This window comes from Coptis chinensis, chromosome 7 (assembly GCF_015680905.1).
Source record: "Coptis chinensis isolate HL-2020 chromosome 7, ASM1568090v1, whole genome shotgun sequence".
In the NCBI taxonomy this organism is placed as follows: Eukaryota; Viridiplantae; Streptophyta; class Magnoliopsida; order Ranunculales; family Ranunculaceae; genus Coptis; species Coptis chinensis.
Window position 1 is genome coordinate 13,865,378 of NC_141462.1, and position 14,722 is coordinate 13,880,099.

The window sequence follows — 14,722 nt, forward strand, 5'->3', positions numbered from 1 at the left end:
ATGAAAGTGAGGAACAACATACAGGTGACTATGATATTGATTATTTTCATAAATGTTTAGTTGTTATTGCTTTTGCTTTGTTGTGTAATCTAAGATATTGAAATCTTTAGGTCCAAAGAAGCAAGTTCGGTTCAATTATAATGGGCTACCTGTTGGTCCTGGTTCTACTCAATTTGTCACCTTTATAGGCAAAATGGCTAGAATGTATTGTGCACCTACTTATCTTTGACCGCCTCATCGTGCGAGGATATCAAGAAACACGTTTTTAAGAGAGTAACAGTAAGTACATTATACTCTTATTTTATTTTTATTTTTCCCCTCTAAGTACATTTCTAAACATATTCTTCTGTGTTGAATGCATCTACGGCCAAGGAATCAGTTTATACTATAATTTCCTTGCTGCCATGTCTCAATGCCATGCCCATACCATGTGCCATTGCTCGTAGTTCAATTGACGAGCCATTGTTGGTTGCTATAACCTCACCTGTGTCATTGCGTAGTGTTGCAGCCCATTCCCCCACTGATCCTTGTAACATCCCATTAGTGTTTAGATTTTGAACCCCCGTTTCTCTATTTTCCCACTTACTGACCTTTATTTCCTTCTGCTTGTGTACTCCCTCCTTAGCATCATCATTCTGAATGAAGGTTATTTCATATATAGCCTTACCCATGAACACTATCTGATGGATACTAGGATTCAAGCAAATACTAGGCAAGCTAGACTACACTTAGAGTGAAGAAAATAAAAACCGCTCAAGGATCGGAGTCTAGTTAGAGTGTTCTGTGATATGGGTTATCGAATAATTGTGTATCAACACATACCAAGCACCTGAAATTTTGGTGGTTTATAATTGCTAAACACACAACGTCTCATTAGTCAAATTTTCTTAACTTTTTGGTTAGTTGGTTATGGCTTCATATATAGTTAACTCGGTATCCGTCCTGAAAATTGGTTATTTGAGAAATCAATAAATGTCAAGTTCCCTAAACTTGAAGGAATATATCCTTTCAAATGGTTGCCACCTAATGAGAGGGTCTTAAGTGAAGCCAACTGACCTAGACTTGAAGGTATGGATCCTTCAAGAATGTTTTCCTCAAAGGACAAGTTAAGTGAGGTGGACTAGCTTTGACAAAGTATTTTAGGAATTCTTCCTCCAATTTGTTTCATTCCACTTGTGACTAATGCCTCCAGGAACTGAAGTTCACCCAGTAAAGTTGACAATGTGCCCTTCATGTAAAGGGCAATCTCCCTCGCCTGAGGGTACTTGTAACTGTAACGCTTACTATTCTCCCCTGCCTTGGGATTACACTGAATGCCCTCCCAATCTCCTCGCACAACAATCACTGCCAACCCATGACGAGTACACCTTGTGTCTTTTTAGGATTTTGGCTTTGAAGCTGAGAAGAGCGAGTTCAGACACTTGATTTTGGCTCTGCCAAAGACAAATGATTTGTTTCTTCTTCACTTAGAAAGCAAGTACCCCATTATATATAGAACGAAATGAGTTGATAAAGAGCGGAAAAAGTTAAGATTGCACTGTTTCTTTTAACCTTGTCTTCTTACATTAGCCACTTTAACTGTATCTCCATTCAATGAATGAGCAGCTACTGCTTGCTATATTCTCCCCTGTTTCCATCTGAGGGAGAGTAATAAATTTTTGTCCTCTGTTTTTGAACTTCATTTCCCTGACAGAGCGAGTACTGAACTTGTCTAGGGTCCCTTCACCTTCTTGGGACGACTCAGGTCTCCTAAGCATGTTAAGAGCCATATTCCCGCCGTGAAGCAAAGACACTTGAAAATGCTTGGAAGACTATAAAGTGCTTGAAGCCATATTCCCATAGAATGTATCCACCTTACCCACTGCCTATTGTAATTCTAAGTGTCAATTCAGTGTTGAAAATTCGAAGTGTTGGTTTTAGCATTTAGTCTTAGCAATTTGTAATACCACCTGAAAATTCTAAGTGTTTCTATCTGTTTTTGCCTAATTTCAAGAGTTTAGTCCTCTCTTTTGTTAACAAGTTTTAAGCTATTTTTATCTTTTCTTGTTTTATGTTGAAGGATGTTTATGATCTTTCACCTACTCGCCAAGTTGGTGTTTTGCTAAAAGCCAACATATCTTGGAAAAATTGGAAACACAGACTTTGCAAGGTTTATGATTGATATTCAACCAATTCTGAGCGTATGGAAAACATACCAAAGCGTACAAAAAAAGAAGATTGGGAAAGCTTTATAGAAATTTGCTCGACTGATGAAGAGAAAATTAAGCGAGAAAAGGGCAAATTATCTAGGGAGCACATGAAGTTGCCACACACATCTGGTAGACTTGGATGTGTTAGAATCGAAGAGGAACTGGTATTTTCTATTGTTACTAACAACTTCTAGATTTACCAGAATATTGTTATATGCTTAAGAGTTTGTTTTCTTTTTAGATTAAGGAAAGCCCAGATGGTACGGTCACAAGAACTCATGTGTTTGTGGCCACACATACAAGTAAGGACGGATCATGTCCTTTTCTTGAATTGAGACCAAGTCTGGTAATTGGAATTCTTATTCTTTTATTGTTCTTTAACTTTAGCTCTTAATTTCATGGTGGAAAAATTTGTGTATATGACTATAAATTTTGTTTCTAGGATGAAATCAAGCGGCTTGTGAGCCTTGACCCCTACTTGGGAGAGAAAGATTTGGATAATGATCCTGTGGCAAAGGTATATATATTTAGATAATGGTCATGTTAGAGCAGGCATCTATTTAGTATACTCTGAAACTTTTCAGTGGATGTATGTGTTAAATGTCGTCCTTTGTTGAATGTAATCATTTTGTCTTATGGTTAGGTCATTGGTCGTGATGGCAAGGGTCGCGTTCGAGGACTAGGAACTGGTGTTACAAAGACTGTTGTACATGCCTCCGCTCCTTACATCAAAATTGTTGAAGAAGAAAAGAGAAAACGTGAAAGTACAGATGAAAATGTCAAACTAGTGATGCAACGTCTTGATGAAGAGACGAGGGCACGTAAAATTCTTGCTGAAAAGTTAGAGGGTTATGCACCAGAGTTCGAAAATACTTCTCCACAGGTAATGAAAGATGACTTAGTGCAACATTTCTTTATATATGTAGTAATATATATCATGTTATATAGTCTACACGATTTTAGTATAGAGTCAGCAAAGCTGATCTCAACACTACTATTTATTTCTTCTATTGTTTATATTATGTCTCGTATTGAAGAAGAAATAATACTATTATATGTTTGGAGTTTGGACTATCGACTAGGTTTTATTGTTTAGAAAATGGAAATAAACTATTTGTTGGGTGCACACATGAATAATACATTGTGCTATGTGGTAGTTCTTGCTGAATTAGTTATGCTCAGTCATGTTTTGACATCCTTCAAGTTCCTTTAACTTGTTCAGTCTATTATATCTGCGCCAAATTTAGTTAGTACTAGTTGTTTTGTGTGGAGGTATTAGTCATAAATCATTAGTGATATGGCTGTGATCCGATTCTTTGGAACAAACTTATCAATGGTCTATCTTGAATCCAAACTTATCAATGTTTATATCTCTGGCCTGCAACTAGGTGCTTTCCCAAGCCTGACATCTATCCTCCATTCTTCTGCGACCCGTTTATCATGTAAGGTATTGAGTGCAATACCTTTGGAAATGTAGGTAGTAGTGCGTACACCTGATTCCACATAGTTGGAACTGCTACTGCTAGTTTTTGAAAACCTAGCGTTGTTAGTATAAAAGCAGTAAATATCACCGTGAATTGCCCTCTCAGACCTAGTTGGAGACTTGTCTTTGTCCCTTTGTTGCTCTTATTTGTATTCTTCCATGTGTGTCTGTTCTGTGTCGTCTCCTTGGGCAGCCTTCTATGATTAATGTGTTTGATAAAGCTAAGCTTTTTCGTGAAGCGACACAGCTTCTTTATAAAATGAGAGAAGCTGGTGTTGTTCCTGATACTGTTAGTTATCTCCTCCTAAGCCTAAAAACTATTATTCTCAACATTCCTCATCAGCTTCAAGAAGTGCAACCCCACCTCTGGAAATATTAACTTCTCTATTTTTTTTTTTCTTTTTAAGTTATAATAAGTTTCGTAGGAAATATCTGTCAGTCATGGCAGTCATAACTTTTTCTTGAATAGTTCTGAAAAATCTCCCAACATTTCGCGTATGTACCTAGTCTTTTGTCTTTGATACTTCAAAAACATCACTCCAAGAAAGAGTTTAGTGATGCCAGAAGTGGCTACCTCAACTTAGCAAGTAAAGAATCCTGTCCAACTCAGACTGGAGAGAGGACAAGTCCTGCTGAAATAGCACTTAGAGAGATCTTCTTTAGATTCTCATGGTAGTGGATTCAGTAGTAATATACTCATTTTTTGAAAATCAATGAAGGTCGGACTAAGTTCTATCAGGTAGGCCACATTATTATCTTAGATAGCAAGTAGTTCTATCGGGTACTGCTTGCTGCTTTGCATTGATGTTTGCATAGACCTAGTCCCCAAATATCATTCTAATCGTTAGGAGTGTTCCGTGATCATTGCATATTGCATACCCGAAATAAAAATAAAAGGGAACATATGCTAGACAACAGTTAGGCAAGCTAATATTTATGAGTAGAGTGTTGGAAAACCAAGAAAGGTATATCATATGTTTGGAGTAGCTATGATGCTGATCTTAAAATGGATCAGCAGTACCCTAGGATTAGGAAGGATAGGAGTTGCTCAGATAGGTTATAAATTATGTGTAGCAAATTGAGATCGTCTGCCAATAGAAAAAAACACAGATAGAGATGGTCTGAACTTGTAGATTAGACTGCAAATGACGATAGTTAGAGGGTCTGCACAGAGTTGAGGCCTTCAAGCGAAGAAGATATAAGCTCGAAGTAATATGGACTGGGATTTAAGGATCCAAAACTATGGTATTGAACAATATTGATTGCCAGGACATTATTTGCTCACTCAACCTTGACATTAATTTGTAAGCCTTTGCTGTTCTTGTTGCATTTCTCTTATGCGAGCCTTTCTTAGTTAAATAATCGATGTTGCGTTATTATATAGATATTTGCATAGACACTGCTCCTCCACTTGTGCACCTAGGCTAACCCTTTGTGTGTATCCAGCACCTGCGTCTTTACCTGTGTAACTGTTAGGTTTCAATAGAACGACAGAACACGGCAGCCCAATACACTGGAGAAATTCTTTTTTCAGTTATGTTTTTTTTTTTTTTTTTTTAAATAAAGTTTAAGATTACACTCTGACGTTGACTTAAAAGATGAAGTATCTGTATGAGGGAGTACTAGGTTTGTCAGTCCAAATGTAGTACATCAGACGTTACATCCATGCATATGTGTCAATGTCCCTAGTGAAATGCGTATTATTTCCATTGTCCGTAGACAAAGACATGCATAGACCAGGAGCTGCAGCTTCAATCCCTGATTCCACTTGTATAGAGACGGTAGAACCCAAAGAACCCTTCCTGTCTTTGTAGTCCACAAACTGATCTGAATCGTCCACATTCGAAGGCGCTGCTTCTTGTTTGATTTCTTTCTTCTGAGTGTCATGGATATCCCCGAGCCATTGAGGTTTTCTGCAGTGTAAGCAGGACCTTTGCGTTCAGTTGAATCAGTAACATTGTTTTCAACTTCAGCAACTGTAACAGCTTGGGTGGTACCCTCATGAGTACCTTCTTGATGGGTGGAGTCATCTGTGAGCTTTCCTGAACCAGATTATTTGTTTCATTCTCTTGGAAAGAGTTTAGTGATGCCAGAAGTGGCTACCTCAACTTCATTTAACACAGATGTTTTTACATTCAAGTATTTTTTTTTAGCAGCTTCCCCTGTTGGGTCTGCAATCTTTAGCAAGTAAAGAATCCTGTCCAACTCAGACTGGAGAGAGGACATGTCCTGCTGAAGTTGCATTGTTGAATCAAGTACTGAAAAAAATAACAAAACAACACAGAAAAGCATTAGCATGTCGAAGAACAGGCAGATGAAGTAGAACTAGAGGTGCTACTCGACTGCCTGGAGGTGCTTTTGAGAGAATCTAGCGGAGACTTTTGGAGGGAAGGGTCTGTGCTTAATGACTGGCTCTCCTCAGTACCAAATGCTGAAGGTGGATAGTCTTTGCGAGCAAGGTCTGAGGTAGTCAGTGGCCTTATCTTTCCTTCCAAGAGTCATCGTCTTTTGCCATAACGTCCCAAAATAAGGAAATGTCGTTGGTGGGCCAAAACTTAGAAGTGTTGCACCCCCCCTGAAATGGGCGTTACGCTTCAATAGAATGAATTCGGTAAGGGTAGAATACGCCCCATGGTCGATCGAAGGTCCTGTGCCACTTGAACTCAAATCTTACCCATTCAGCTAGCTCATAACAAAATGTTAGACCAAGTAAGGCTGACAGTTACGAATTGGTTGAGGAAAAGGAAACCCCCCAGCAGCTTTGCCCAACATCTTCTGCCGACTGTCAGCCTGTTCAGCTGACCTCAGAGGATTCCAGTCACCTGGCACAATATGTTTATTCTCGGCGGCGATTACATTATGTTTCCCAGACTAAGACTACTCCAGAAGATCAGCAGTCTAGCCTCAGTAGATTCCTGAGCGACCCGCCCATGACTTCTTTTTCCCAGGCGGTAGCATTGAACTACCATCAAAGGATCCTTATATTTATAAATAGGGTTTCATCAAAGCATAACCGGACTATTTTGTTTGCCTGAAGAGAAGGTCCTTTTGGGCCACTCCTCTTTCCTTCCTCGCTTAAGGTCTAAAAGGGGAATTCATGAGAAGAGATCGTATCGCTTCAAATAGGAAAGTGAAAACAGTAGCTGTAGGTTCCAGATACCTATTAGCGCTTTCCGTCAAGTGTATTCCCTTCAGCTCTTCCTGCTGAAAACAGGCCTAAAAGTCAGTGGTTTTAACTACCTTTGAAACCACCCTCATAAGCCTATTCGAGTACTGCTCCTGCTGACAGTGGACAGTGCTAACTGGTTACGGGCGACCCTCCCTCTGCTCGGGAGTTGAAACTTCCGCTCTCCACTCCAACAAGCAACGTCTGAGCGCCCAACGCGCGAAAGCTGTTGCGCTAATGCGCTTTAGTTTTCTTGCTTCTTTGGCCAGAACAACCTGATGGTCGCTAACTTGAAGTATGCTTCTTCTCATGTAGTTCTGGCTGCTGACTACACTACACCTAAAAGAATGCAGGTTAGAAATGGGCGCCACTATCCCAGCCCGGATCCTGTCAGGTTCTATTGATCATGTCCCCTTCCCAACAGTTGTACCTTGTCTTGGGGCGTCTTTGGCTTTACGAGAGAAAGCCCGCCAGAGAAAAAAGTCTTTCTCTTCCCGTCCCGGGTCATACTCCGGTGCGTCCACAGAAAAGGAAATCGCAATGCATCTTGCTCAGCAGGCGTATTGGAGTGGGAGTGTACCGGGGGTAAGGTAAGTAAAGTGGCCGCCAGAGAGGAAGCAAGACCGGCCTATTGAGCGCAGCTAAGCTAATATGCGCCAGAGAAAGCCAGGTGCCGGAGGTAAGCTATATTCGGCCCAGTTTGTTTCCCGCGAAACAGAACGTCGTCGAGGATGTTAGCTGGATATCTATCCCCCTCCCAACTGCGCTGGAGGCGAATGCTTGTGGTCAGCGGAGTATTACAGATTTCATTCTGTGTAGACTGCTCCATTGATAAGAACAGCCTTCCTCCAATGTGATTCGCAAGGATGAACTTGCGTTGGAATTATATTCTATCAAATTTGAGAAAGAATCTCCGCTCGAGTAGGTGCTTTGGTTGACTTTGATTCATCAAGGGTCCAGTCCCAGAGCTTCCGTCAAGTGGGCTTGCCCCGCCCAAAAGTGGTTACATGGGGCTACTGAGACCCCTCTCTTTTGAGAGGTGGGTTTGCCGTTGCCTGCATTGATTCAGCAGTCAAACTAGAGAACTTCCACCTGTAGATGTTGACAAATTTATTCCAAAGCCAGAACTTGGTCAAAAGTAGTAGGATGGTGTTAGGAAAATGCATAGTTCTTGCTATTTTACAGTAATCCATTTTTTGCATAATGTGGTCTAGTTCTTCCAGAGGTTCCTGGCCATTACGACCCTTATGACTAAACTTAATATCAAACTTATATCAATAACTTTTTTTGCTTCCAAATTGATTTAAAGACACCTTATGAGGACCAGTTGTAGTCAGGTAATGATTTACTTTCGTCTTGGCATGTCCCCCAATGTGTTAGGTGAGTAGTTGTTTTGGTACCTTCTCTTCAAATCAGGGCTAGGACCTCCACTGTTGCTCTATTAGGACTTAGAAGCATCCCTGTATCCTGCATCATGCAGTTCTTGATACTCCACCGAGTTATTTTGCATATAAGATTGGATGGGTGTCTACTGACTCTTCTTGGATTTGTTCTACAGTTCTCCTTTAAATTCACATTTTTTATTTCCAATTATAATGGATAAAGCATATCTCATAAGAGTTCATTGCAGGCACGAAGACAATCACGTGTTCTTGATGAAGTGTCACATGTTCCACCATCCACACGATGCCTTCTAAAGAACTTCAGGAAAAGAAACGTTGCACTTGGAAGCGTGTCTAATGATGTACCATCTACCGACTCGTATAACATAACAATTGACGATATCTTTGATTACACAACTGAGTTATATGTTGGGGAAGGAACATTTGGCGACATTTCAATTGGAAATACAATCACATGGCCTATGCCTTTTGTGGAGCCAATTTGATGCGAGTTGGTGAATTTTTTTTTGTGCATTTTAGTAGTTTCGCTTTTTTTGTGCAACCTAGTTGGTTTTGTATATACATGAAGATGTGTGGTTGTATATGGAGTATACTAAAACTTATGTAATGTACTTTGCTATAATATTTTGGTGTTTTGATAAAAGAATCTATTGTATTTTGGCAGAATGTTTATTTGAGTTGGATAGTTTTATTTTTGCAGGAAAAATGGATATGAAATTTAGATTATAAGAATTTCTTTTAAAAAAAACATTAATATTCAGAAAAATGACGGATATAGACCGTCAAGAAAATTTATGTATACAGAAAATTGACGTAACAGACCGTCAATAATTTTCAAATTTGCATCCTAAATTCCATTAAAATTGGACAAATTTGACTAGTGAAATAACAAAGTTTGACGGTTTTAGTCCGTCAAAAATTCTATTTATTAATGACGTTCACCACCCGTCAAATAAATTTAAAATTATTGACGGTAACTAACTGTCAAGAAAAAAAACGACTGCAAATTTTTTGACGGGCCTTACGACGGGCAATGTCAGTCAAAAATAGTGTTTTTTGACGGGTTCTACCAGTAAAAAAAGTCTTATTTTCACCTAGTGGTGGGAGCCTCGTGAGTGTTTCAAAAGAGCAAGAGGTGGACTAAAGATAAAATTGAAAAAGGAAGTCGAGTCATCGAAAACTATGATGAGATCAACTGTTGCCATTGGCCTTAGAGAAACTCTCATCTTAAGTTGAAAATAATTTTCTCCATATAAATAGTTTTAGATTACTGTGCTGTCTCTATATGCTAATGACACCCTTTCACACCCTAGACAACATTTCTTTTATGTACCAGTGGACAAGTGACCAAGTTTATCATAGCTGAGATGTCATTATTATCCTCTCCCATTATGATTTATCTTCAATGATTAAATATTAAGAGTAGATTGAATAATGATACCTTGCGAACTCTGGTGACAAGTACTCTGTTACTAGCAAGTGTGTCTGCAATCCACCCTCCTACATTTGCGGATGCTGCCATTGTAAGCCAGGGTAAAACACAGAGCATGCCAGAATTGTAAGGTTGAACTTCAAAACCTAGAGCAATGAATCAAAACCAAAAAACAAAAACAAAATAATAAACTTCATTCAGATAGTACATTTCATAATGCATTATCAAAAACAAACGATTGCTTCAATGCGTCTATAATTTTAGATTCTCAATTATCACTACACAAATTAGATCACATTATACCAACAGATAATAAATCTGGCATCAATAAAGTATTACATAACATATTAGGTGATTCTAGGTTTCAAGTCTACTACAACTCAGATCATGCCAATAAGCAAGCTTGCCTTAATTTAAGAACTAATAGATATTATTCAAAAATGCTTTACGTAGAATATAGCAAGTAAATATATGAAGCGCGATTGCGCAGTAAACACGCAGAACACAACAACAGAGAAAAGGCTTATAAGACTAAAAAGGCCGAGACTGCCAAGGTAATGCATCAAGACATCAAGGGCCAAACCTAGTGACAACTTCTGATTATTTTTCCCCCCAAGATTTTTACAGTTATTTATTACCCCATTCCCTCCCTTTCTAGGTTAGGGGACAAGTAGTACAGGGAAGTAAAACTGCATGGAGTCATGTCCCCACATCATCTTTCTTGACTTTATAAACCTAGCATACCAAGATTACATACTAACCAGGAAACTTTGTATCAACACTTGACTTTGTAAATTAGTTCCTTAGGGGGAAATTAGCTATAACATAAAGACAACCAATACCATAGGACGGTTCTAGTTAGGTTCATGTTTGCATCAACCCAAGTGTATAACAAATCCCAATGAAGGAGAAAGATTAAAGACAAACATATATAACTAATCCAAACTATCTGACTTTCAAGTGACAATAAGAATTAATATCAGTAAGCTAAAAGCCAAATCGAAGCCTTAATCTTGTCCTTCAAATAATACAAACTCTGAATTGATTGTTGCATTCAAAGGGGGTGCAAGACTATTTTAGAAAATTTACTGTGATCACAAATTTCAAGTCAATGTAACTGATGCAAACCAAAGGGAATCAGGTGCAAGACTACAATATTGGCTAGGTGGTTGATCCTTGGGTGATGAAAGGAGGAAAACTTTAAGTACAACAATTATGAGTCAAAGCCCATGCATCAAATTTCTGCCAAAAGTAAAGTAAGAAGGAGAATCCTCCCCGGGCCACACCCACCGATGAGAGAGAGGTCATGTAAAGACAAAGATGTGGTTTTGAAGTAATCCATGACCAAAAGACTTATTCAGTAAGTGAAAAGTATTACATTCCTATGCTAACATTTTACGCAAGTGGGAAACCTTATAGGAGCTATAGGTATACTATAGCCACTAAAGTTTGTAAAGAACAAGTGAATTTATGCTGCAGTGACAGGGAGGCAACAAAATCGAATTAACCACGTATGAGGCATGAGTTCAGAATAATAATAAAAACAACAAAATACAAACCTATATGAAGAATAATGTGCAAATATTTGAATGCTAGAACGGGGAAAGCTATTTTCAGCCATACTTGTCTTGCCCAAAAGCTTGAAGCGTATATGAAAACAAGTTCTCTGTTTTGGCCTTATAACAAAAAGGACTTTAACCCGGCCATTTCATGTAAGGCACCGCCAACACGTCTTTCATCAATTACAAAAGAAGTCCAACTAGTCAAACAGCAAGAGCCCTCACAAATTTAGATTAAGAAACAAAGAATGCATAAGACCCTATAAAAAAGTTACTTGACATCGGGATCAATAACCTTAAGACAATAAAAGGAAGCCAGACCATTAACAGTACATTATACCTAAAATGTGTTACAGTACCTACGCAAAACAAAACATCCACAAATAGATGCCACTGAACCATCTTTACAACTGTGCATGCCCTTGCAACACTTAAACACATTCAAATTCATACCCAGGGAGTACTTTCCAGATGCAAACAAAATCATACCAACCACATGTAGCAAGACTAGCTGTGCCAAATACTATTCAAAATGGACATGTGAGTATCATGCCCAAAGCAAGATAAGTAGATTTTCATCTTGGAAAATAAACCTCAACTGACTTGTACAAAGGCTAACTAAAAGGTCACCATGCAATAAGGATCATCCAACAAATAATTACTATGTTCCAATTGGCTTCCAACAAGCAAGGATTGATAGATGAAGTGATAAAAGAGCATAAAAGTATTTGTAGTGTTTACACGCTAATTCAATTGTCAAAACCATCCATATCGTTGATGTATTGGAAGTAACAATGGCATTATAAAAAATCAAATAAAAATAAAAATGAAAGTAAAATAACAAAGGCAATAAACTAACTAGAAATGAAGTGAAATTTAAAATCAGGATGTTAATAAACACGAAAGTATGCTATGCAATAGAAAATACTAATTTAATTTCATTGAGGTTCTAGAATACTTAATGACATAAGGTTTTCTCAAGTACACTAATTTGCAAATATTTCTAAAATCCAACAAGTTAGGTTCTTCTTACAAATTAAAACACAAGTTTTAGAAAAGTCAGTAGAGGACTTCTCACTTCTCATGAACACGTGCAATCTGGTCACTGCCACCATGACCGCATTGAACTAAAGGATTCACATTCAATTGCAAGAACTCCTTTGCTAAAGCTATTGCTACCCTCCTCAGTTTGAAGTTGAACAAACCCCCTATCAGTTTGGTTACCGTAACTAAAACTATTAACAAAATGATTATTTCCCTATCAAGTTGGAAGTGGTATTACAATGATAGGCGCTACAATGCAAGGACATAAATTTTGGTTAGCTGATATTTATGTACTTTTGAAAGTGCACGAGTCTAGGCATAAAAACTTGAAAACTTAGAATAAGGCAACACATAGTAAAGCATCTCCAATGGAGTGATCCTGGAGTTGAAGATTTAATAAGTTTAATGCATCCTGGAGTTGAAAACTTAGAATAAGGCAACACATAGTACAAGCCTGTGTAAAACCAAAACCCAAGAAAACTTTTGTGGCCTAAATAAATAATTTTTTTTAAAAGTTAATGCATCTAGGCAGAAAAATTGAAAGTGTGGCACAACCCGGCAAAAATGCAGCCACAGTAAAGCTTCTTCAATGGATTGTTCCTAATGATCATTGATAAGAATAGAAGTGTGAGAAGATTGCATAGCAACAACACTCATGTTCAGGGAGTAGCTAATGTTATGTGTTATGTGTAACAGAGAATGATCAGATTTATATTAAGGCTCAGGCACTGGTGTTAATTACAATACTCATCTTCTACTAGAGTTTTGCTTGATAACATTCAAGTTCTTATTATGTACAAGACTCCTGTTACTAAGTGCAGCTGAGTAAGACCACGTGTTGGTCCATTCTCTATTCAAATCGAACACATGGGAATGAAAGGTCTATCCAACAAAGGGTTTGGAAGAGTGGTTAGATTAATTCTTATACCACCGACTTGTCAAGAACAAAACAAATCAAACCAATTCTTGACAAGGGGAAGGGCCAGCTACAAAGTTGAACCCAACAACAACAAATTCTCGACCAATTCATGGGGCTAAGTAGACGAGTCGAGTTTACTTTGCAAAGCATTCAATTAAAAGAGATTTTCTAGTTCAATAATCATCAAAACTGATCCCATTTTAGGACCGAACCACCTCAAAGAACCAATTTAGTCAATTACCCACCCACACAAGAACAAACAAGATAGACAAAGAATACAGGGTCCAAAGAAACTAGAAGATGAAGCAGATTGTGGGATCTTAGAGATCCATAACTTTCTTTTCTTTTTAGTCGTGACAAGAAATTTACATAGCAAAAAAAGTGATAAGGAAAGACAATGTAGAAAAGTATTTTAAACAAATATCAAGTGTAATTTGTTCAAAAGTAAACAAATACATAATAAGCACTTCTGTAAGGAATTTCAGCAAACAAATGACGGTTATGATTTATCATTTGCAATCACACATAAAAAAACTTTTAAGCAGTCAATTTATGACTATTTTAAAGAGATTAATGCAAGAAAAAGGGGATTTCTTAGAAGATCAGTACAATCATTTTCCAAGCTAAATACAAAATTCAATGTACACAAAAATTGAAACTTTTCCATTTTATAATTCTTAACCTAGAAACATGTTACTAACACAAAAAAGGTGAAGGAAAGCTTACTTGGGAACAGATACGATGACTATAGCAGTGTAGCCTCAACGAGAAATAATGGTGGCTGAAGAGGAAAGGGGAGTTTTTTTTTATTTTCAGTTCACGATTGAAGAGAGATGGAGGGGGTTTCTATTTCGTGCGGGGGATTTTTGGTTCGTGAGGGAGAAAAACAAAGATGAAGCGAAATTTAAACCAAGATAAAAAACCCTTTTTTAGTAGTGAACAAATCTGCCATTTTGGCGATAAATGAAAAGGATAATAGTACCTTTTAATTGGAAGATTGAGCAAGGAAGGGAGGCGTGAAGGAATCTCTCAAAGAACCCGAATCGAAATCTAGCAAAAATAAATAAAGATTCGTAGTTAAGAAATCTCTTTAAAAACAATACTGATTCAAAAAGAAGGAAGAGAGAGAAAGAGTACCAGATCGATGAAAACTATAACCCTGGAACAAAACAAACCAAAGACCAATCCGATTTTTTTGTCTCTAAAAGATATCAAACCCAAGACTAAAAATTTAGGTATTTGTTCCTGCCTCTAAAAATTTCGCTTTTCCTTTCTGAAAACTGGGCGACATATTTGAACTTTTCACCAAACAAGGGGCGGGACTAAGTGAGAGATCGAATAGTTTTTTTCATTTTTGTTTTTCACGGTACTGGAAGTGTTGGATCGTGGGCTGTGTTTCTAAGTAGTTTTATTTAGTGGGCTCATGGGACCGATAAATAGTTGGGGTATAAGATTGTGACATAAAGTCCGGGATATGTTACTATTTTGGGGAATGGTCACAAATAATACTCCGCACACACATGTACC

General features: G+C 37.9%; 1 protein-coding gene and 1 long non-coding RNA gene across 4 annotated transcripts; one reads left to right on the plus strand and one right to left on the minus strand.

Annotated features, from left to right (window-relative positions):
- Nucleotides 1-243: 243 nt before the first annotated feature.
- LOC147486148 (uncharacterized) lies at nt 244-8,907 on the plus strand. 2 transcript variants are annotated; one of them, XM_086574939.1, is made up of 6 exons: nt 244-279; nt 2,060-2,353; nt 2,431-2,535; nt 2,632-2,706; nt 2,833-3,072; nt 8,469-8,907. In XM_086574939.1, exons 2-6 carry the CDS (start codon nt 2,183-2,185, stop codon nt 8,724-8,726), a joined length of 849 nt encoding a protein of 282 aa, XP_086431065.1. In that variant the 5' UTR covers nt 244-279; nt 2,060-2,182; the 3' UTR covers nt 8,727-8,907. The 2 variants fall into 2 exon arrangements, with proteins under 2 accessions (XP_086431065.1, XP_086431064.1); XM_086574938.1 differs by lacking the exon at nt 244-279 and adding an exon at nt 1,638-1,845.
- Nucleotides 5,233-14,521, minus strand: LOC147486149 (uncharacterized). 2 transcript variants are annotated; one of them, XR_015202998.1, is made up of 4 exons: nt 14,333-14,521; nt 14,178-14,245; nt 9,683-9,819; nt 5,233-5,930 (listed from the first exon to the last, which is right to left on the minus strand). It is a non-coding gene; the product is annotated as an uncharacterized LOC147486149 (long non-coding RNA). The 2 variants fall into 2 exon arrangements; XR_015202997.1 differs by lacking the exon at nt 5,233-5,930 and adding an exon at nt 6,456-7,930.
- Between the last annotated feature and the right edge of the window lie 201 nt (nt 14,522-14,722).

What these genes read in the sequence shown, in the direction of transcription:
- LOC147486148 (XM_086574939.1), top strand. Translation starts at nt 2,183, where the DNA reads ATGGAAAACATACCAAAGCGTACAAAAAAAGAAGATTGGGAAAGCTTT. An exon ending in TTAGAATCGAAGAGGAACTG is followed by an intron (nt 2,354 to 2,430) that starts GTATTTTCTATT and finishes TTTTCTTTTTAG; the next exon opens with ATTAAGGAAAGCCCAGATGG. An exon ending in TCGAAAATACTTCTCCACAG is followed by an intron (nt 3,073 to 8,468) that starts GTAATGAAAGAT and finishes AGTTCATTGCAG; the next exon opens with GCACGAAGACAATCACGTGT.